The sequence below is a fragment of the Callithrix jacchus genome, chromosome 10, assembly GCF_049354715.1.
Source record: "Callithrix jacchus isolate 240 chromosome 10, calJac240_pri, whole genome shotgun sequence".
Lineage (NCBI taxonomy): Eukaryota > Metazoa > Chordata > Mammalia > Primates > Cebidae > Callithrix > Callithrix jacchus.
The window spans coordinates 74,603,430-74,624,884 of NC_133511.1; the positions used below are offsets into that span (position 1 = coordinate 74,603,430).

The window sequence follows — 21,455 nt, forward strand, 5'->3', positions numbered from 1 at the left end:
CTCTGCCCCCTTCATCTGCCTCTAGAATGGTATCTGGGGAGGCTTTCTCTCGCTAAGGTGGAAACCCCCTTTGCCAACAACTCGGTGCTCCAAGCAGGGAGTGCAGCAGGGGCCAGGCTCTGGGCCTCTACCCTAGGACTAATGGGAAGGGAGATGGTAAAGAACTTCTCTTTACAAAACGGCTAACATTTTCTTTTTTTTTTTTTAAACCGAGACTTGCTCTGTCATCCAGGCTGGAGTGCGGTGGCGCGATCACCGCTCACTGCAACCTCTGCCTCCTAGGTTCAAGCAATTCTCCTGCCTCAGCCTCCCAAGCAGCTAGGATTACAGGCATGCACTACCATGCCCGGCTAATTTTTTGTACTTTTAGTAGAGACGGGGTTTCACCGTGTTAGCCAGGAGGGCTGCGATCTCCCAACCACGTGATCCGCCCGCCTTGGTCTCCCAAAGTGCTGGGATTACAAGCATGAGCCACAGTGCCCGGCCTACGGCTAACATTTTCAAAACCCAATCCCTTTCCCCTAGATTCAAGGTATCTCTCTCAGATTCCCAGAGAGGGTATGTCTCTGTCCCTGCTCAATTTCCAGCCCTACCACACCACAGACAGGCCTCCTCCCCACTTCAGGCTGGCCAGGTATAGGGGTGAGGAAGGTTGTCCCTCGCCTAATCTGATGCATATATACATACTGCTGGGGGTGATTCGATCCTGCAACCAAAGACCAGCAATCAGAGCCCACGATCCCAAGGGAAATGAAGGAAAAGTAGAGAAAAACTAAAAAGATATGAAAACCTAGCAGAAGGTGATCCACTCCCTCCCCTTAATCCAGATCCTAAGGCCCATTGGAAGCACCACTCTGAGCCCTGCTCTCCCAGAAGGGCCTCACTTGTGAAAGAGTGTGTGTTGGCAGGGGGGTACGGAGTGGCCTCAGGGAGCAGAACACAGGATTTCATACAAGTTAAATTTGCAGAAAGGCACGCACGCGCGTGCGCATGCACACACATGCACGCACACGCACACACACTCAGAGCAGAACACAGGATTTCATACAAGTTAAAATTGCAGAAAGGCACACGCACACACACACACAGTCTGGCCTACCCTCTGCCTGCCAGCCCCTGAGGACCGAATGGCCTCACTCACCAATAAGCGCCTGCAGTAGCCAAAGCGTCTGCTGCCATCTTCCCCAGTCAGCATGAAAGAAAAGGTCTCGCTGGAACAAAGAGAAGTCTGGCATCAGAGAGGTGTAAGAGGACCTAGGAAACAGCCCCTAAGCATAGGAACCGTCATCTCCAGGGTAGGGTGAAGGGCCAGGTTGCTGTAGGAGAGGAGGCTGAAAGCAGGCCCCACTCAGGTGCCCACTGTCATAGGGGTAAAGAAAGCTATGCCCCTTCCTCCCTCTGGCCAGGCCAGGCCTCACCTGCTATACTCTGACACAGGGAGCCAGTCCTTGGCATCAGGGAAACAAAACTGGGGAATGGCTTTGAGCCTCTCCTCTGCCTCTCGCATCTGCTTGGTAGGTCGGTCCAGCTGCAGGGAAGAAGGAACCAGGAGATGACATGGAAACTGAGGGCAGGGGGTGGTGACTGAGAAGCCCCTCCTCCCCTGAGGGCCCTAGATGCCCCCTGAGGGCCCTAGATGCCACTGACCCACGGGCATGATCTCAGCAACCACTGTCCCACTCTGAATTCTTACAGAGGTCTGAGTCATCATTCATTCATTCAATAAATGCCAACGGAGTGCTTTCTATGTGGCATCTGACGCAGTGCTGTGCGCCAGAGCTCTCGATGGAAAACATAGGGGACAAGGTCCCCAACCCTGCGCATTCTGGTTAGAAGAGTGAGATGGTCAACCACAACATCTCAGAAGGGGGCATTAAAAAAATAAGCAGATAATGTGACAGAGCGAGCTGGGCATGAGAGGGGCTCCATGCAGGCGTCCCTGACAGATCTCCTGAAAGAGGTCCTACTTAAGTGGAGACTGAGAAATGAGGAGTCAGCAGCCATGAGAAGAGAAAGCACATTCCTGGCAGAGGCAATGGCAGAGAGAGAGGTGCTGAGACTGAGAGGAAGAGGAGGGAGGCCAGGCTGGCTGGCAACAAGCAGGGAAGACATGGTGAGAGGCAGGGTAGTGGGAGAAGTGTGGAGTGACAGCTAGTGGGTGCAGGGATTCTCTCTGGGGTGATAAAAATGTTCTAAAATGGATTGTGGTGATGACGGCACAATTCTGTGACTATACCAAAACACGGAATTGTATACATTAAGTGGGTGAACTGTACAGCATTTAATGGTTTTGGATTTCATTCTAAGCACACTGAGAGGTTCTCTCTCAGCCCTCATCCTTTGAACAAGCACTGGTCTAAACTCACCCCTTTGCAGCCCTGTCTTTCCTCTTAGCCAGGAGGAAAGGCTCAGGGCTGTGGCAGCTGGGTGAGGAGCTATGGCAAACAGGATCTCTCTCCTTCCCTAGATGGGCCTGGCGGGTAGAGGATGGAGGATATGGGCAAGGTGGGGAGAGGGAAGGGCCTCACCTTGGGAAACTGGTAGGAGACTTCGGGGAGGTAGGTGTTTCGCGATGGCTTCTTCTTGAGGGACACCACCACAAAGTACTCGAAAAGCTCTCGCTCCTGCCACTCCAGCAGCTCCAGCTCCAGCGTGCGATAGCTGGGTGCGCGCTTCAGCATGGACTGGATGTGGACCAGGCGCTGTGTGTGGGCTGGGGATGGGTCACACATCAGGGAATGGACCCTCACAGGCCTCACATTAGCTCCTCCACCCCTGGCTCAGAGTTCATTACTGGTGAGCACTTCTAAGTGCATGAGCCTAGTCTGTCAACACCCCCAGCCTGGAGTTGGGGAGGACTGGCAGGCACACGGTGCCAACACCTGCACAAAGCCTCTGCCCTGGCACGGGAAGCTGCGGGCCTGGTCCTCCTGGAGCCTCTGGAGACTGAGCTGGGGCAGGACTGCTGAGGCCAGGCAAACCCAGGGATGTATCTCAGCACCCAACTGGTCCCTGTACCAAAAGGACCAGAATTTATGAACATCCACGAAGGTTTCACCCTTGGGCCTCTAGCAGGACGTGAGCCTTGTCCATGCTCCTAAAGCCAAAGTCCACGTGCCCATTTGCCTGGGGGTGAGAGGATTATCCGGGAAGGCCGAGCCAGGGCCTCCCAGTAGAGAAAGCACAAAGATGTATCCAAGGACCCCGGAATGTGAAGGTTCTAGAACCTTTTCAGGCTTCTCTCCTAGGACAGGGGACACAGCGGGCTGAGGGCCTCCAGAGGAACAGTTTTCCTCAGTCTACAGCACATTTCTTGCCAGAAGAGGTCCTTGAAATCTTCTGTACCCATCTCTGACCCTCCAGATCTACATTTCTTTTTTTAGACAGTCTTACTCTGTTGCCAGGCTAGACGGCAATAGCGCAATTTCGGCTCACTGCAAACTCTGGCTCCCAGGTTCAAGCGATTCTTCTGCCTCAGCCTCCCGAGTATCTGGGATTACAGATATGTCCCACCACGCCTGGCTAATTTGTTTTGTTCTGTTTTGAGACAGAGTCTTGCTTTGTCGCCCAGGCTGGAGTGCAATGGTGCGATCTCAGCTCACTGCCACCTCCGCTTCCCAGGTTCAAGTGATTCTCTACCTTAGCATCCTGAGTAGCTGGGATTACAGGCGTGTGCCACCAGGCCCAGCTAATTCTTTTTGTATTTTTTAGTAGTAGAGACGGGGTTTCACCATCTTTGCCATGCTGATCTTGAACTCCTGAATCATGATTCACCCACCTCGGCCTCCCAAAGTGTTAGGATTACAGGCGTAAGCCACCAAGCCCAGCCTAATTTTTTAATTTTTTTAGTAGAGATGTGGTTTCACCAACTTGGCCAGGCTGGTCTCGAACTCCTGACCTTGTGATCTGCCCATCTCAGCCTCCCAAAGTTCTGGGATTACAGGTGTGAGCCTCTGCGCCTGGCTGAGATCTACATTAACCAGGCAAATCTAGCACCCAATTCCCATGGACAATTGTGACAGTTTAGGCAGGTCACCACCCTTACGTTCGGCAAAGGCAAACATCTGGATTTAACCTTGCAGGGCTGAGCTCACGTGTGTGTAAGGACAGACTTCCCTGTGGCTCCCTGCTCTGCTGGTCTGGCATCTGGCCTATCTGTCACTTCTCCACATCAGGCCAGTTTAGGGACACTGGAACCACACATGCATTGGAAGGGAAGGCTGATTCCCTGCAGCCCTGCTGGGAGGGCTTCTGTGCTTGTGGGAGCCGTGCCTCACCTTTGAACCTGTCATCAGAGTCGCTCTCGCTCTCACTGTTTTCATCTGGAAAAGGAACAGCAGAGTGCATGCTCACTGGACCCCACAGCCAATGTTTTCTACTCTCCCACCACCCCAGCTTTTCTCCCAGTGGATGGATCTCTACTTCCTCTGGGCTACTTTGGGGCCATGGTCAGGCATCTGCAGGCAGGGAGCTGAGTGGCCTGGGGCCAGGATCCCTCAGAGCTCACACTAAAGTGCCAATCTATATTCAAACCTCAGAGGGAAGCTGAGGGTCTGAGTTGGAGGCTGAGCCAGAAGAGGGGCCTACAGGCCTGGAACAGAAGGACCCTGCCTCCAGGAGGCCAAGATTTGAAATGGGAAGCAGACCACAGTGCTCAGTGAGTCTGGCCTTTCCTTTTGCAGAAGCTGATTCCCACACCCACCTCCCCACTCAAGGCCTCATAGCCCAAAGCCTGAAGGAACCCATCCCGGAACTTTCTTCCCTCTCTGCTCCTCCCTCCTATGTGGTCATTTCCTGGCACGGCTCTACCCTCCACGTGTAAATTGATGCCTCTCCCATTCCTAATGCCCAAGGGCCCCAGACACCTGAACCAGCTCCGGCATCAAAGCCTACCTCTCAGTGATGCTGTCTCAATGCTGGACATAGACAACTTTTTTAACCTCTTCTTTCCTCTCTTGGCATTGTAGATGGAGTTAATTCTTTGGACAAGCTGGGTAAGAAAAGCAGAACGGGTGAGGTAACCTTAACATCGGCTGCCCCACTTCTAAGAAGGCTGAGTAGGAGCCCGTCCCTGCTCTTACTCGTGCAACCATTCTATGCCGCTCTAACTGCAGAAGCTCATCCCAAGCGGTGACTCATCAGCACTCCTGGGGGACTAGGTATCTGGAGAACTACTCACCATGCCTGGTAGTTCTCCAGATACCTAGTCCCCTAGGAGTGCTCCCTGCCCCAAGACAAGGACACTAAACTAAGGTCCCCAGAGGAAGGAACTGTGATCAAACTAGACAGGATGGGAGCTCCTGGGTCCCCAGAGTCTTTGAACCAACTGAGACAAAGAGCTTCTGAGAGGCAATAACAGGAACAAGGATTCTAGCCTTTCCCCTCTGGGCCATAACCTGGGGCCGGGACAGGAAGAAGCTAAATTCCCAATATACCCAAGCATTGTTTGCAGGCTAAAAATACCATTTGGCTAAATCCTGGATTTGGGCCTGGCTGCCTATGTGTGAAAATCATTGCTGAAAACTCTTCAATGCTGGGAGTTATAGGACGAGCCCTTGTTTTGAGTCCTAGGTCCCTGAAAGCCTGGAAATGCTTATGCGTGCAGAGACCCCAAAATTTATCTACCACACTTACTAATGGGGAGACTCGGCGAGCCTTTCCTTCCTCTCACATCTAAGCACCAAGAATCAATTAATGCAACTTTATTGATAAGAAAGGGGAATTAATCGGATGAAAAAGAGGCCAGGGCATGGACCCAGAATGTATTCAAAGGGAATGGAGGAAGCAGTCCAAATTAGAAAAGGAAGGAAGCCAGGAAGGAGAGAGAAAGGCTGGCTGCCTGCCCGCCCACCTGCCTAGCCCTAGTGGGCTGCCTCTGGGGAGGGTACCTTGGGAATGCGGCGGGCCCGGCGGCTGGACAGCAGCTCACTGGTGGTGCTGAGGCTGTCTTCGTTGAGGCTGGAGGGTGAGGACGGCAGGCTCAGCTGAGCCAGCAGCAGCATGTCGTCATGGCTGTGCCGCTTGGGTAATCGTGGCAGCCGGTGGCTCTTCCTTTCTGACCAGTTCCCACTGCGCAGGGACTGGCTGTTGGGTTTCAGGGAAAGCTGGCATGGGGGAGAGGACATGCCAGAGGGGCTTGCCACAGAGGCCTTGGCCCGTGCCTGTCTGCTGGGACAGGGACACAGAGGCCAAGGGCCAGCATCCCTGGCTCCCGGCAATCTTGCCCTGGAATGTCCATCCCTCTCTTAAGACCTTAGCTGCTCATCAGCCAGGTCAGGGCTAGATTAGATACTTGCCTTCCCTAAAAGAAGCTTCACTACTGCCAGCAAAAAGGAAAGCAGAGGCTAAAAACACCTGTGTTCTCATCTGACTGGAAAAAGAAGGCAAAGTGGGAATTCTGGGGGCTCTTCCTAAACTTTGGGACAAGGATTACTGGGCCTGGATGATAGAACGTATTCCGGACCTCTGCCCCTGAGCCAATCCTAAAAGGTTTCTGATAGCAGAGGCCATAACCTACTGGCCAGGCTGCTTTGCTGGGAGAGCCCGCAGCATGGCCTTCCTAACTTCTCCCTTGGAGAACACAGGGACTCTGGGCTCTGACCACCAAAGCTGCATCTGGCAGGCCTCACACTGAATTGGCTCCCACACCCAGAAGGCCCTGGCTGCCCTCTCCCAGCCCTGACCTACTCTCTGCCTCTCTCCATGTACACTGACCTCTCAGCTCAGGGCACCATCCTTGCTATGGACCCTGTGGGAAGGCAAGTGGGGAGGCAAGTATCCCACAGACACCCAACCGCTGTCTGGCTCTGGAATTGCCTCTCCTCACTCTTCAGCAAATCCTCCTTCCTCCACAGCCCCCAGTTTCCTGTTTTCACCCAATCAATCTGGCAATGCAAAGTCAGGGGAAGCCTGTTTGAACAGAGCCTTAATTAGAGAGTAAACCTTTTATGAAAACAAAAGCCTTATTCCAAAGCCAGAATAAATCATTTTTATTTTCTCTGGCCAGTGCCATATAATTTCCAGGTCCTTCCATTTGCAAAGAGAATTAGAGTTCCCTGGGGAGGTCACAGAAGCCTCTCCACCTGCCTCCTGTCACCCTGGACAAGGACAGAACGAGCTGAAGTTCTGGAGCTTCCTTTGGCCTTTCACCTTTCCTCTTGTGCTGCCTCCCCCCTGTCCATTCCTTCTAGATTCATGCTAACTCTCTCCCACAGGAGTTACTCCAGGTGTCACAGACACCTGTCTGGCTCTCCAAATCTGGTTTTGGGGCCTACACCTGGCCCCTTAATGTCAGTCCTGAGATAACTTCTGGCAGAGTTGCAGAATGCCAAGACTCCCACCAGGGCTTTGTCTTCCTATTTCCCACAGAAGGGGAGATAAATGATGAGACAGGAGACTGCAAGGGCTCCTGGCTGAGTTTTGCAGCTCAGGGCTCAGGTCGGAAGGGAAAGAAGATAGGACAGGATGCCCCTCAGAGCAGGTGCCAATTGTCCACAGGGGTTTCAACATGGCGGACGTCCCTGAGTGCAGAGCCCATTGCTGAGGCAACCTCCTTTATCAAGTACTAGTGAGGGTAAAAGCCTGAAAGGAAGCTGGGCCCAAGCCTTGGAAGGACAGCCCCTCACTGTGGCCCCACGCTAACCGTACAGGCTGTTACCTGTGTGGGTGGGCTGTTGTACTTCCTGTCCTGAGGACTCCACATCCTGTGCAAAGAGTCCAAGGAGTTCTCAGACAGTTGCTGGGATTTTCGTCCTGCTCTTCGGCTCTTTAAGTCCACATCCTCATATGGATTCTCCTTGGGCAGATCTCCTGCAGAGGAGGAAGAGTTAGAGAAGGAGGAGAAGGGAAGAAGGAAACACACGAACTCACACACACAAATAAACAAGCAGAATTCCTGTGAACCAAAGAGAATGGCTTCTGCCTGGCCCCTCAGCTCATGAGTCATGCAGCTGCCCGTCTGCAGTGGGGAGGCTACAAACAGATCCTGGCTCCAAGTCCAGCAGCAGAACCCCCCCACCCCCACCCCCAGCCCAGCTCAGCCTTGCCTGGCCTCTGCTTTATAAATTCAGGGATTGCACAAGACTGGCTTAGCCACCCCTGCCTGTGCCCAGCCAGAGGACAAAGCCAGCACCAAGAGTCTTTCCTTGGCTCCTTTCCCTCAGCTGCAAACACCCTAGAGATGACATAGTTCAAGGTAGGAAGGGTTTTCAGGTCACATGGCTGTCCCTTCACCCAACTCTCAGGGGATCTCCCTGGGGACCTACTTTGGAGGGTGGGCATGGAGGAATTCACAGAACTGTATGGAGCAGGGCTTCATCAGGCCCCCCTCTCACCTATGATGCCATTCAACAAGTCTTTTAGGGCAGGGTTTTGTGCTGTTCACGGAGGCAACCTCAGAACAGAACAGTGATTAGCAAGGAGGAAGTGCTGGGTAATGATTTGTTCACTGACTCTCTTACTTCAGTGTCAGTCTATTCCCTCAACTGTGGATCTCAGCACAAAGAGAGCCATCATCATTCCCCTTTTGGGACAAACTCCCCTGCTGTGACACAGGGGAGGTGTGAAAGGCTTGGAAGGATTCTGGGCTAACGGGTGGGAGTGAGGGGAGGTCTTCCTTCTCAGGACTAGTTCTAAAATCTCTGGCAGCTGGCACTGTATTGGCATTATTGGAAAATCTCAGAAAAGTACAAAACACTATCTGCCCTTGAAGATTTGAGAGACATTCCTTTCCACAAGCCATATCTCCTGCCCCCACCCATCCAACATATCCCTTTTTAAAAATACAGTAACACCATGCACTGGGTCAGTCCTAGCTCAATCCTGGCGGCAGAATCCCAGGGGTGAACAGGTCCATGGGGAACTCAGAACACAGCCCTCTCTGCTCCCCTTTCCCTTGTCTTTTCCTGTCTTCCTGCTGCAGAGCAGGACTCACTCCAGCACCTCAGCTCAGCAGCAGGATTGAGCCTGGGTGACCCCTGAGACCCACACTTGTCCTACAGATGCCTGAATGTGCCTGACGCCCCAGTGGAGCTCAGACCCCACTCCCCAGGAAGCAGGCAGTAGAAGGAGCTGGAGGACAAGAACAAAGGCTGCTGAGAGCAAAGCTTTCCTAGAGAGGGCATGGAAGAGGAGCCAACCCTGGTATGTTTGCAGATGCCTACATTTCCAAAGCGGAGCTCCCTCCACATTGTGGCATCCACTTATTACCATCATGCAAAACCACAGCGAATTTAGGAAATGCTTTTACAGAGTTAGGGGGTGGGTGTGAAGAAAGGATTTCAGTGACAGCTAAACAGACTGCAGTGGGAGCAGCATAAATCTCTGTAAACTTATGAGTCAAAGATGGGTCATTGGGATTTGGGACTGGATTAAGTGATTCCCAACTCCAAGCAGAGTCCCCAGCAATTGAGCAGACCTTTTCCTGTAACACAGTCATGCTATTAAAATGACTCGTCTCCATTCCAGAGCCCTGACTAAGCGGAGCTGGCCCAGCAGCCATTGCAAGAAGCCAAATAGCAAACCTGGCACCCCCTGCATCTTTTCTCCAGCCTACCCCACTGTGGGGCACTTAGGGGGGTGCTGGGGATGGATTTTCTACTTCTTGGTCCTCCCCAACATATGTCCTGCAGGAGTGAGGGTGTGAGGGTATAAGAAGTGAGAATGCCAGGACACAGTCTTCCTGATTCCCTAAAACAGGACTGGAGCATCACTGTCGGCATCAGGGCAGGGAGAACATTTATGCCAAGCTCATCAAATCCAAACTGCTTGGGCTGCATGATCAGCCGGGGTCTTTATTATCATCCCCAACCTGTAGGAAACCTTATCTCAATCCCAGGGGTTTCTCCAAGCCACTGACATTTGGGGTTGAATAATTCTTGCAGTGGTAGACCGTCCTGTCCACTGTTAGGATGCTTAGTGGCAACCTTGGCTTCTATCCACCAGGAGACATTCACATCTCCTTAGTTATAACAGCCAAAAAATGTCTCCAGACACTGCCAGATGCTCCCTGAGGGGGAGAGAGGGAAGAAAGGAGGAAGGGAGAGGGAGGGAAGCAGCAAGGGAGGGAGGGATGAGTGAAGTTGCCCCCCTACTTAGAACCACTGCTTTAGATAGAGCTTTCCAAACTTCCTAATGGCTTCTGAGTACATGACATGAGTCCCAAGACTAGCCCTCTTTTTTCCATACTTCCCTCCTTCACCTCACTCCCTCTTTCCTTCCTTCTTTTCCCTAGAGTACGAGCTTTGAGTATTGATAGAAATCCAAAGCTCCAAGAAAAAGACGTAGGATACTGAGGCCCAGGAAAGTAACAGATGCACAAGGCCGGTGTACATCACTGACAACCTGGGGGGAAAACGGCCAGCAGCATGAGGTTCTCAAGATGGTCCTGTCTCTGGATTTCAGGAAGGCCTGCTCCTCCTGCCCAGCCCTTGTGCCAGCCTCTCTTCTCAAGCAATGTTTAACGTCCTCTCTGATGTAAACAAGTCACAAATCAGTTCTCCAGCAAATAGCCTGCCAGCCCCAGCCCATACCCTGCCTCCCCAGCCTCAGCTTGGTCCCTTCACAGCCCTAACTCATCTGCTACTCCCAGCTTCCTGGACCATTCCTGACTGTCCTTGAGGAGCTGTCTCAAATAGATACTCCCAGTCATCTCTCCAGGCAGACAGGGGGCCAGGGGTTGGAGATGTACAGAGACAAGGAGACCCTGAGTCCTAGACCACTAAACTGAACTAGTTAAGAGCAAATAAATATCAAAGCAACGGCTCAGAGTTGGAGGAGACAGTAGGCTGGGAGATGGTGCGTAAAACGTGCTACTGGGGACAGAGCTAAAGGAGCTAGGGCTGAATGGGAGATTCAGCAGGGGCATGAATGGGAGACAGGAAGCCTGGCAGACTGCAAATTTTCACCTGCGTTCCTGCCTGCACAGCTTTCTCGGGACAGTCCACGTGACCCTTGGAGAGGGACGAAGAGGTAGACCCTCCTCCCTGAAGGCCTGGCCCTCAGCAGCCCCAGCTCATCAAGTCCAGCTGGAGAAGCCAGAAGTCTCAACCTTTCCCAGCTTGGATGATGAAATAAGGGACAAAGGCATCACCAAGAATTTCTGCTTTACACTATTCTAAAAGGGGACTTTCAGTCAGAGCTGAAAGGCATCATACTGATCCTCTTGAAGTAAGAATCCAGCCCCTCTGGGTCCTGCTCCCACTCCTCCCCACAACCCCTCACTCCTCACCAAAACTCCTTTGGTCTTAAGCACACATACAACACTGCCTTCCCCTCTGCCTCCGCAACTGGAAAAACCAGTTAGGAAAGCCGTGCGTGTGTGTGCATGGTGTGTGCGTGTGTGCGTGCGCATGTGTGTATGCGCACAGGCACTGAGAATTTGTGTGTGTGTGTGTGTGTGTGTGTGTGTGTGTGTGTGTGTGTGTGTGTATGTATGCACAGAGGCACTGAGAATTTCTCCAAACACAATCCTAAGCTTCCTGGACCACACCCATCACTAGGGTCCTGGGTCTGCAGCTTCCCTCCCCAACCTCCTCCGGTTCCAACCAGCTGTTTTCTCCTGGTTCTCAGCCTTTTTCCCTCTCTCACACAGGACAGAAAGGGCCAGACTAAGAGCCCAACTCCCCTGGCAACAGATCGTATTGGGACCTCTCAGGGGCTGGCTGTTGCCCACCCTCCAAGCCTTGACAACATTGCTCGACAGCCCCAGCCCCAGCACCTTCCCTGGGCTGCACCTCTTGGCTGTTTTGTTTCCCTCTGCAACCTCCATCCCAGTGGGTACCCTCTGCTCCTTACTGTTTCCCAGCCTGGAGGCAAATGAGGGAAGCAGCCAGAGAGAGTGGAGGCTCAAAAGGCTTTGCAGTCCAGGCCGACTGGCTCGGTCCCCAGCTTGCATCCCACTGAAGTTCCTGGAAACGCTCCCTCAGCCCAGGCTAGCTGATGGGAGTGGGAATCTGCAGGAATGCAGCCCAGGCGCCGAGGCCACTCCACATAACTCCTTAACAAGCTGCTTCCTTGGGTGCATTTTTAAGTGTCAGGCTCAGAATGCAAACATAAGGCTTTGTAGAATGGCAGCATCTTCCAGGGGCAGATGTCAGACAGGACAGGCGAGAAATAGCCCCCAGGAAACAGCAAGGCAACTCCTTTTCTGCAAGTTAGCAGGGTAAACCTCAGTATGTTTGGGAGTACTGCACCCCAGCTCCTCAGGCTTCGTGTCTACTGTAGGCAGGAGGCCAGTAGCCCCCCACAACCCCCATTAGAGTCCACTGATCACAGCAAGGGTGGGGGTTGTTCATCTTGGGGCCAACTGGCCCTCCACCTCTGACAGGACTCTAGTCCAATCGCCAGGACCCAAGATGGAGACGAGCCCTGCAATCTCTGCCTCCAACAGCTCCATCCCAGCATGCCTGCAGGAGCCTGATCCAGCAGGGTCAGAGTCAACATTCACCCTGCAGAGCACAGGCTGTGCTAAGACCAGAGAGCCGGCTCCCAGGAAGTCAGAGCCACTGATCAGTTGGAGGCAAGACAGGAAACTGCCATTCCAAGTTCAGCAATAAGACACCCCTGAAGCCTTGGGGGGAGCTCCAAACTCCTGGGCCTGTCTCCAGGGAAGGAAAAAGAAATAAACCCATCAGAATCTAAAAGAAAGAGAATATTTTCCCTTGAATTTCCCTCTAGCCTCCCTAGTCAGGTCCCAGATATTCCGACAGGGCTGCTGTGAAGACCTAAACAAGGAAAACATGCCCAGGGCACTGTCCTAACTGCAGACTCTAGACACCACCCCCACCTGCCCCATGAGGCCAGAGCAAAACCCAAACACCCAATATAGTGTATTTCCAAACTGGTACCTGGGCTGCTCCCCTCCCTTTCTCCTGCATCTTCCCCCTCTCTTCTTTCCTATTCTCTAAGTGCCCCAGAGATCCAGGCGCCAGGTGAGCAGCTACCTCCACCTTTCGCCCACACAGTGCTGAGCACTAGCTGTACTCAGCCACCTAAGAGGCAGCCAAGCTGCTCCCATATTTTTTTTTAACTCCTCATGCAACACCCAGAGTGGAAGAGAGTCCTCCCTAATGAGTGGGGAGGCAGCTCTGTGGTCTCACCCCCTCCCTACCTCCTGTTGCAGGGTACATTCTAATTCACTCTAGTTTGGCAGAAACTGTAATGTATCCCTAGAAGCACCTAGTGTGGCTGTTGCCATGGGCAGAGAGGGCCGTAGTTTTCTGATGTCCCTTAATTATGCCAGGTGCTAGCAATCCTGTGGTCCTCCCATCTTCTGTTCTCCGAGAAGGATTTCCTATGGGGATATGTTCTTGTATCATCTGAACTGAAGTAATTTGAGAAGGTGACAGCTTCAACCATTTCTCCCTGTCCAGAGTTCCACCATCCAGGGCTCTGTTCAGGATTGTTTGGGGCAGTGTCTTGGGGGGGACAGAACTTTGAAAGAACTGTCCTGGGCAACAGAACTGTTCCCTGGGCCTTCTCAGGTCAGGTTTGAGAGAATGGAAGAGGACAAGCGTGTCTAGGCCTCTGTCTACTCATCATTCGGGAGGACTTTCCTCCACTCTGGGATGCTGGTCTTGCCTAAGGAGGCGAGGAAGTACAGGAGTAGCTCTGGCTGCCTCTTGGGTGGCTGAGTAGAACTGGGGTATGGGCTGGAGTTGGGGCATCTTCCTTAACTGCCTACACCTGGCTTCTGCATCTTTAGTTCTGATGCCCATAGCTCTTGACCTCTGCTCTGGGTGGCCTGTGGATACAAAGCTAGCTTTTCCCCAGTGGTAAGGGAAAGGGCCTCCCTCCCCAAACTCTTTTGCTGTTCTAGGGATCTCACTCCTACAGTCTTCCTGCTGTGACCCAGTTTTGCATGGCTACATACTATACACTCTGTTCCTGGGAAAGCAGTATCCCTGAGGGTCCCAGCATTGCTGTTCTCTCTCCAGAAACGCTGGCCCAGCAAATGGTAAGGAAACAGCTACGAAACCGATGGCTCAGATCAAATTAGGGAGCAGATGGCCCTCGCTTCATAAGATTCCAGGCTTCTGAGAATCTGGAGGGTTCTCTCTACTCCGGGGCCACTTCTCTCTGTCATGTGTTAACCAAGACCACGTTCTTCAGCTTCAAGGCCCAAGACAGCGGCAAGACAGAGACACAGAGAGGAGCCAGAAAGCACATAGCCTCTCTCTTCTCACTGACCTACACTGACACGCACGCTTCACTTGAGTGGGAATCAAAGTCCCTCACTGAAGAGGATGCTGATGGAATCGAAATGAATGTCAAAAAAAAAAAAAAAAAAAAAATGCAACCCAGGCTAAAGCATCTATCTTTTGTCTGATCTGTGAACATAAGTTTGCCAATACCACATCCTCCCACCTGTTGGAAGACAAATCTCAATGGAGTCTTGCATTTCTGCCCTTCTTCTAAGCAAGAGGAACTGACAGTTCCAGACTATATTTCGAGGGTATTTATACAGCAAACAGCCTTGGAAGTCAGAGGTAGTATCTCCCTTCAGGGCAGAGGCAGATTAGTTTCCTAATCAGCATGATAAAGACAATGTCTCCTCCAAGGACAAGAGTTGGGCAAGTTTGTCAGCACCCTCTGAAAAGACTGGGGTTTCCTAAGCTTGGGATCCCCAGCTGGGACACGGACCCACAGTGTGTGCAGCTTCTACCCGGGCCTTCTCCACACCGCCCCATGGGACTTATGCACAAGGGAAAACCCGGGTGAACATGCAGCTCACGCTGCCTGCTGTGCCATGAGTAATAACGTCCTTTGTGGCACAGGGATCTCGTGTCTTCTGCTAGCATGCATGAAACTGGGGCAATGAAACCTGTTAGCTTGTACAACAGTGTGTGGCCCTCCCAAAATTCCTATGTTGAAACCTAATCCCCAACGTGCCGGCATTTGTAGGTCATGCCTCTGGGAGGTGATCAGGTCATGAGCACAGGGCCTTCGCCAATTAGGACCCTTTTAAGAGACCCCAGAGAACTCCCTCCGCCCCTTCCACCATGAAAGAACACAGGAAGAAGATGGCCATCGCAGACCAGGTAGCAGGCCTGCACCAGACACTCAATCTGTGGGCGTCTTTTTCTTCTTTCACTCTAACAACAACCTCGTGAAGTCCTATTACTATTATTGTTAGTATTAGGAAGTACCATTACTATTATTGTTACAGTTAATATGGTCACATCATCATTTCATAAGAGAAAAACAGAGTCTTTACAAAGGTTAAGTGATTTGCCTAAGGACCTACAGCTAAGGAAGAGTGCCTGCTGGACTTCAAAGCCTTCCAAAAATAAAGGAAAGGAATGATGTAGTTTTCTCCTTCTCATGTCCCCAAAGGTCCTTTGAATTTCAGTTCATTCAAGAGCCAGGCTTTTAATCACAAAGCTGCTCTGTCTTTGTTCAGGTGCTTCCCCTGATGCCCATTTCCAGGAGGAGTTCCAGAAGGTGGGCCCATGCCTGCCTACAGTGAATGAGGTAAACCTAGGTGTCTGCTCCTGCTCCTGCTCCTCCGCAGCCCCAAGATGACCCGGTCGCCACCTCTGCCATTGCTTACCCACAACATCTTCATATGCATTTTCTTCTAAAGTGCTTTTGGATCCAAACTTGGGTTGGTTCTCAGTACCATTCTCAGTGGGAGAAGAGGGGTACAGGGACTGCAGACTGGAGGCATCCTCAAACTCGAAGGATTTTCTGTGGATACCAAGAATAAGAGTTATTCATGCTGAACCAGATCTCCGCTGCCTTGCTGGGGAATGTCCATGGCAACAGCAAAGACCACAGGCCCTCCCCATAAAGCCAGCTTCTGAAAGAGCATCAAAGTGGATCCGAACTTACCATTCAAATAAAGAAACAGATGGTCTGAAAGGCCTGGGTGCCTGCAATGTGCCTTATTGTGAATAATGCTAATATTAGGTAACAACAACTACCCCAACTTATAAGCATGCTATTCCAGGTGCTGTGTCAAATGCACCTTTACATGTGTCATCTTGTTAATCTTCATAACAGTGCCACCAGTATTGTGGCATTTTGCAGAGGAGGCATTTCCATCTGGAAATGACAGAGGCAGGGTTCTCCCAGGCGATGTTTGACTCCAGGGCCTGAGCTCTTAATTATAATTGTGGCCTCAAGCCCTAGAGAATGTCCTCCTTGAGAAGTGTCTGTGATTCCAATGGAATTGAGTGCCTGGTCTGCCTCTGGGGACTCACATCTTCATCTGCATTCTAGCTGGGGACTCCTGCTGCTGCACTAAGCAGGTAGGAAGGCTCCACACTGGGAGAGTCCTGCTCATGGCTGTGTTGTGGGGGGGCGGGTTGGAGAAGCAGTTGGTGCTGGGTGGTTTGTTGAAGCAGGAAGGGTGGAGCCCTTAAAACAAATGAGACCACTGCCAAGGCGGAGCTGGAAGGACAACTTGCAGCCAGAAGCTCCTTCCAACACCTAGCTTCCCTTCAGCTAGCAGCTTGCTTCTTTCCATCCCTTGGACAACCTTCTTCTCTACTGTACAATTTCAAGACCACAGCTTGTTGTCTCCTAAGACACCCTGAGCCCACAGCACTCTCTGCTCCTCTCCTTCTGAGACCCCAACTGCATCCTCTCCTCCCCAAGGCTCCTGGGGAAGGAGAGAAGGAAAGACACTGACTGGATCCCTCCTCCCACCCATTAACACCTCCCTCTTCTTTTGGGCACCATCAGACCTTTCAGCCAATGGAGTCCTTTTTCTCTTGTTTACTGAACAACTTCTCCTGAGAGTCTTAGGGTGCAGGTAAAGGGCTAAAAGTGTCCTGAAGGCTACAGCTTGTCTTAGCTTGCCTGCCCCACCCCCTAAGCACTCAACACAACCGAACACTCTTTATATTGGCATCTCCTTGTGCCTCTATGACACATTCCCTCCTGGCTTTCAACTAACTCTCTGGCCACTACTTTTCAGATTCTTGTGAGGGGTTCTCCTTTTCCATTTGCCTTTTAAGTGCTAGGGTCTCTCACAGTTCTGTCTTAAAAACTCTTTCCTACTCTGCACTTTCTAGGGACCCAATATCCAGGGGCCATCGCCATACCTACCATCTGTATCTTGATGACTCCCAAATTTCTGTCTTTGGCCCAGATTCTCAACTAGTTAAACATCCAATGGCTGAGCACAGTGGTTCGCAAATGTTAGCCCAGGACCAGGGTTCCTGTGAGAGTAAGTTTTCTTTGGCATTTACAGTAGAGTCAGCATCTCATGCAGGTAGCCCTCAAATCAGTAAGTAAGACACAAATCATCTTCAGTCAAATTATCCTTGAAAATCCCCATGGAAGGTGTCATACTGAGGACCAACATGCTGTCTCTTATTAAAACTAACAGTTTCTCTCCAGGTTTTTGGTTTTTTTGTTTTGTTTTGTTTTGTTTGCTGAATGCCAGAAGAAACAGTTGGGCTGGCTTGCATTTTACACACAACACACACATGTATAGATACATAATTTTTTTGAGAGACACTGTTGCCAGGCTGGAGCGCAGTGGTGTGATCATACTCACTGTACCCTCAACCTCCTGGGCTCAAGCCAGCATCCCTCCTCAGCCTCCCAAATAGCTGGGACTACAGGCACATGCAACCACTCAGCTAACTTTTTAAATTTTTTTGTAGAGGTGGGGTCTCACTATGTTGCCCAGGCTGTCTTGAACTCTTGGTCTTAAGCCATTCTCCCACTTTAGCCTCCCAAAGTGCTGGAATTACAGGTGTGAGCCACCTCACGTGCACTGCATTTTTTTTTAATAAAAAAGTTTATTAAATATAAGAATCATACCTGGTATAAAGACCAAACTTACCATTTCCACTACTCATGGAACACGCTCACTGTGTGAACCAGCATACAGAACAAACCGCACTTCTGGAACTGTTTCTCTTTTTCCAAGAGCACAGATTTAAGTTTGCTAAGTTAATTCTTACATGAAGGGACTCCTCCATATACGGCATATGTGTGTATATGTTATATATAAATGCAGTGTGGGGTGGAATATGCGTAAAACCTTCAGGCTGATGAACTCTCCCCCACTCCCTTTGGTCACCTAGTCAACTGCTTTTGGCTCTTCTAAATTTAGCTCAGCAACTCCCTGTAAGAGGAGCCTCCCTTCTCTCCCCCGTCTAACTCAGATGCTTCTTCTCTGGGTCTCTGTAGCCTCCTGCACTGCCAAGGGTCACGTTATCTATGATTTATCTGTGCACCAGACCACAAGGTCTTTGACTGAAGAACCATGTCCTATTTGCCTCTGTGTCCTCTTGACCAGCACACTCTTAGTGCACAGCAGGCTCTAGATGAACGTTTATAGAAGTGGATGAATAAGGACAAAACAAACACTCTTGGCAGGCTGTTTAAGAATTAAAGAGCCAGTGGGCATTCTGGGGTGGACTCAAACACAGGATTACCCTTAGCCACAGGCAGTTCCGGCTCAGGGGTCTGAACCTTTGGGATTTCTTCCTTTCTGCACAACGCAGGAAAGCTGATATATGAGATGGGATATGTTAGATGAAGCCTGAATATGGGAGCAGACTAAAGAATCCCCAGAAGTGAAACAAACCTGAATACTCATCTGATGTGGGGTTAGGTGAGAAAGGCAATAAGGTGTGAGAGGGTGGGTCTTCTAGAGGAAGCTCACTCCCAGCCTACCCTGATTCAGAGCACAAGGCACCTGCCAGCCTTCACCAATTCCAACAGCCCCAGCTCCAAGTTACTAGGGAGACCGCCCTTAATAGTCTGGGGTTAGAAGTCCTGAGACTGATGGGAAAACCAACAAGAACCTCAGAATAGGTCATTCCTGCTTTACTACTTTTTTCATCAATCTTCCCAATAATTTCCTCTTGTTATAGGCCCAGGGTTCCTATATGGCCAGGAGGCCTCAGGAAAGAGGAAATTGTATTAAATTTGCCGACACTACCATGTAAATGATAAAATGCAGTATTCAGATAATCTTCATTCAAAGAAATTAATTTCTAATGCTGGTACTTCAGGTGGTGGGGAGGCTAAGATCCTACTAGTCCTCAAAGGACTGCCTGCTTCACCTACTCCCGAGAGAGGACTGAGGAAGCTCGGACAGGGGTGGGACACAGCCCAGCTCTACCCCAAAGGCCAAACCCAACCAACACCTTCAGTGACCAGCACTCAGGTCCCACGTATCCTGTAAGCACTCCCACTCATGTCCAAGTATCTTGTAAGAGCAGAACGATCTCACTTTTCACTACCACAACTACCATCTAACAATTCTTCAGTACTTCACACTTACAAAGTACTACTGTGACCCACCCTCCATTCTGGGTTTGCACTGTCCACTGAAAAGAAAGCCACAGTACTCAGCTACAAGACACCGGAGGGGCACGCGTTACCTGCTCTGGGACTTGCGGTGACCACGAATGTCCTTCTTGGGTCTCCGGGTGACCGGTGGGGCTGGGGTGGAGGGCAAGGGGGGTGGAGCAGCAGGTGTGGGCGAAGGAGGTAGACCATTGCTGGGCTTACTCTTGGGGTTCTTGTCAGCCTCGTATTCAAAGGTGCGCTTGGGTTTGGGGACAGGGTTCACAGCAGGATCAGGGGAACTCTTCGATGGCAGTCGCTGGGAGCTAGGACTATTTCCAGGGGTTCCGGGCCTGGTGGAACCACTGCCTTCCCTCTCTGGGGGTGGGCCCGCCTCCCCCCCAACTCTAGCCACTCCTGCTGCCTGGCTGCCAGCGCTCACACTCGCGCCCCCTGCCGGCTCCTCCAAAGCGCCAAAGGTTCCAGTCTTCATTTTTCCCCGGTCCACGCTGTAGCAGCTGCTGGGGAGCTGGGGGAGCCCCCGGCCTGGCTGCTCCTTCAGGGCCTGTTCAATTTTCTGGATCCGGCTCAGCACTGCTGAGCTCTCCTTCCTGCTGCCATGCCCCCTGAGGAAGGCGCTGGCCTCACTCCGGCCCAGCCGCTTCTCCAGCCGGTAGAAAGAGTCCCGGACAGGGAGCGCCTCTCCTTCCTCCTCAGTCTCTGGGTAGGAACACTCAGAGAAGGTCCTGCTCATCCTCCGGAGGCTCTTGAAATCAAAGGTCTTTTCTGAGCTGCAGGGGGACGGCACCACGCTGGGACAGCCCAGGCTGGGGCAGCCCTCACTGGCCGCCCACTCGCCCCCAGAGCCCTCCGGCTTCTCTCCGCACATGCTCATCCTGGGCGATGCCTCTCGGCGACCTTCCCATGCTGAGATCTTCTCCCGAATACCCAGGCTGTGGGCACGGGTGCTGGCACGGGTCAGCAAGACGCCCCGTGGGCTGGCCGCTGGCCCCGGGAATGGCGTGCTCTGGGCAAGGGGGAGGCAGGCAGCTACCCCCGTTACATCCTGGGCTTCTCTCTTGCAAGCTGAAGAGCTTCTGTCCAAATAACTGAAGCTGGCAGTCTTGAGGGGACAGGTGGCTGGGGAAGTATCTGGGGAGGGATCTTGAGGATTCTGGGGTGAAGGAGTGTAGGGGTGCCAGTCCTTGAGGAGCAGCCGGGAGCTGGAGTGGCTGGGGTACTTGCAGGCTGAGGTTTCACTATCACTGAGTGGATAGATGGGACTCCTTGGTGGGGAGAGAACTGGAGGTGGAGAGACTGACTGAGACCTGGGAGCAAAACAAAACAAAGGAAAAGAAAATTGCAGTGAGTGGCTGACCAACCAGTGGCATCCTCTTTTATTTTTACAGAGCTCAGCATCTTTTTCCTGGAGGACCCTCAAAAAGAAATGTACCTTCAAGGCTGTCTTCAAGGAGAGCAATATCCTTAATCACAGCAGGCCAAACTCAACAGGCCTCTCTGCCCAAACCATCCCCAGACACCCTGAGTAATGTGTGAAACAGAAACCTGTTCTGTGACAAGTGAGAGCACCCCAAGAGTCTACATCTGCCTACAAGAGCACAGAAGCCCAGGGTGGTGCTGGCACATGCTTAACAACCAGTTCTCAGCATGTTTGGTGGCTCACGCCTGTAATCCCAGCACTGAGGGAGGCAGAGGCGAGAGGATCGCTTGAGCCCAGCAGTTCAAGACCAGCCTGGGCAACATAATGAGACTCTCCATAAAAAGAGGGAAAAAGGAACAACAACAGAAAAACAAGTTTGAACAACCAGCTCTCTGGGAAAGAGCAGATTTGTACCATTTGCCACTTTTGGTAGCATAAATGTTCCTACCATGACTGAGCTACCAATGTGACATCATTGGCTGGGGAGCTGAGAAGAGACGCCACTGATGAGCTCTTGTGAACTGGTGGTTCTCGCACACCACTCCCTGAAGTAGCCCCAAAATACTCTCAAACCCTTTGACTGTACCCCTTAACAAGCTTCTGTCTCCCTGGGACTTCTGCTACTAGACATAAGATCTCGCTTCTTCACGGCAAGTTCTGACCAGAACTGGAATCCCTGAGGGCCTCAGAAAGGTCAGAAGAGCCCCTCAGGAAAGTCTTTTCCACTCTGTCAATGAGGAAGCCGGTGAGGTGATAAGGC

General features: G+C 51.7%; 1 protein-coding gene across 17 annotated transcripts in view; it reads right to left on the bottom strand.

Annotated features, from left to right (window-relative positions):
• Positions 1 to 21,455, bottom strand: part of DENND2B (DENN domain containing 2B) — a 204,613-nt gene that overhangs the window by 16,747 nt on the left and 166,411 nt on the right. For 12 of the 17 annotated variants that reach the window (XM_078340451.1, XM_035265721.3, XM_078340450.1 and 9 more), the window contains 9 exons: positions 19,350 to 20,582; positions 15,551 to 15,687; positions 7,658 to 7,809; positions 5,889 to 6,104; positions 4,894 to 4,990; positions 4,278 to 4,322; positions 2,529 to 2,713; positions 1,419 to 1,528; positions 1,142 to 1,211 (listed from right to left, as the gene is read on the bottom strand). In XM_078340451.1, coding sequence (XP_078196577.1) covers positions 1,142 to 1,211; positions 1,419 to 1,528; positions 2,529 to 2,713; positions 4,278 to 4,322; positions 4,894 to 4,990; positions 5,889 to 6,104; positions 7,658 to 7,809; positions 15,551 to 15,687; positions 19,350 to 20,582 — 2,245 coding nt within the window. The remainder of the gene's footprint in view (positions 1 to 1,141; positions 1,212 to 1,418; positions 1,529 to 2,528; positions 2,714 to 4,277; positions 4,323 to 4,893; positions 4,991 to 5,888; positions 6,105 to 7,657; positions 7,810 to 15,550; positions 15,688 to 19,349; positions 20,583 to 21,455) is intronic. The other 5 variants (XM_035265722.3, XM_078340459.1, XM_078340460.1 and 2 more) reach the window with 1 other exon arrangement.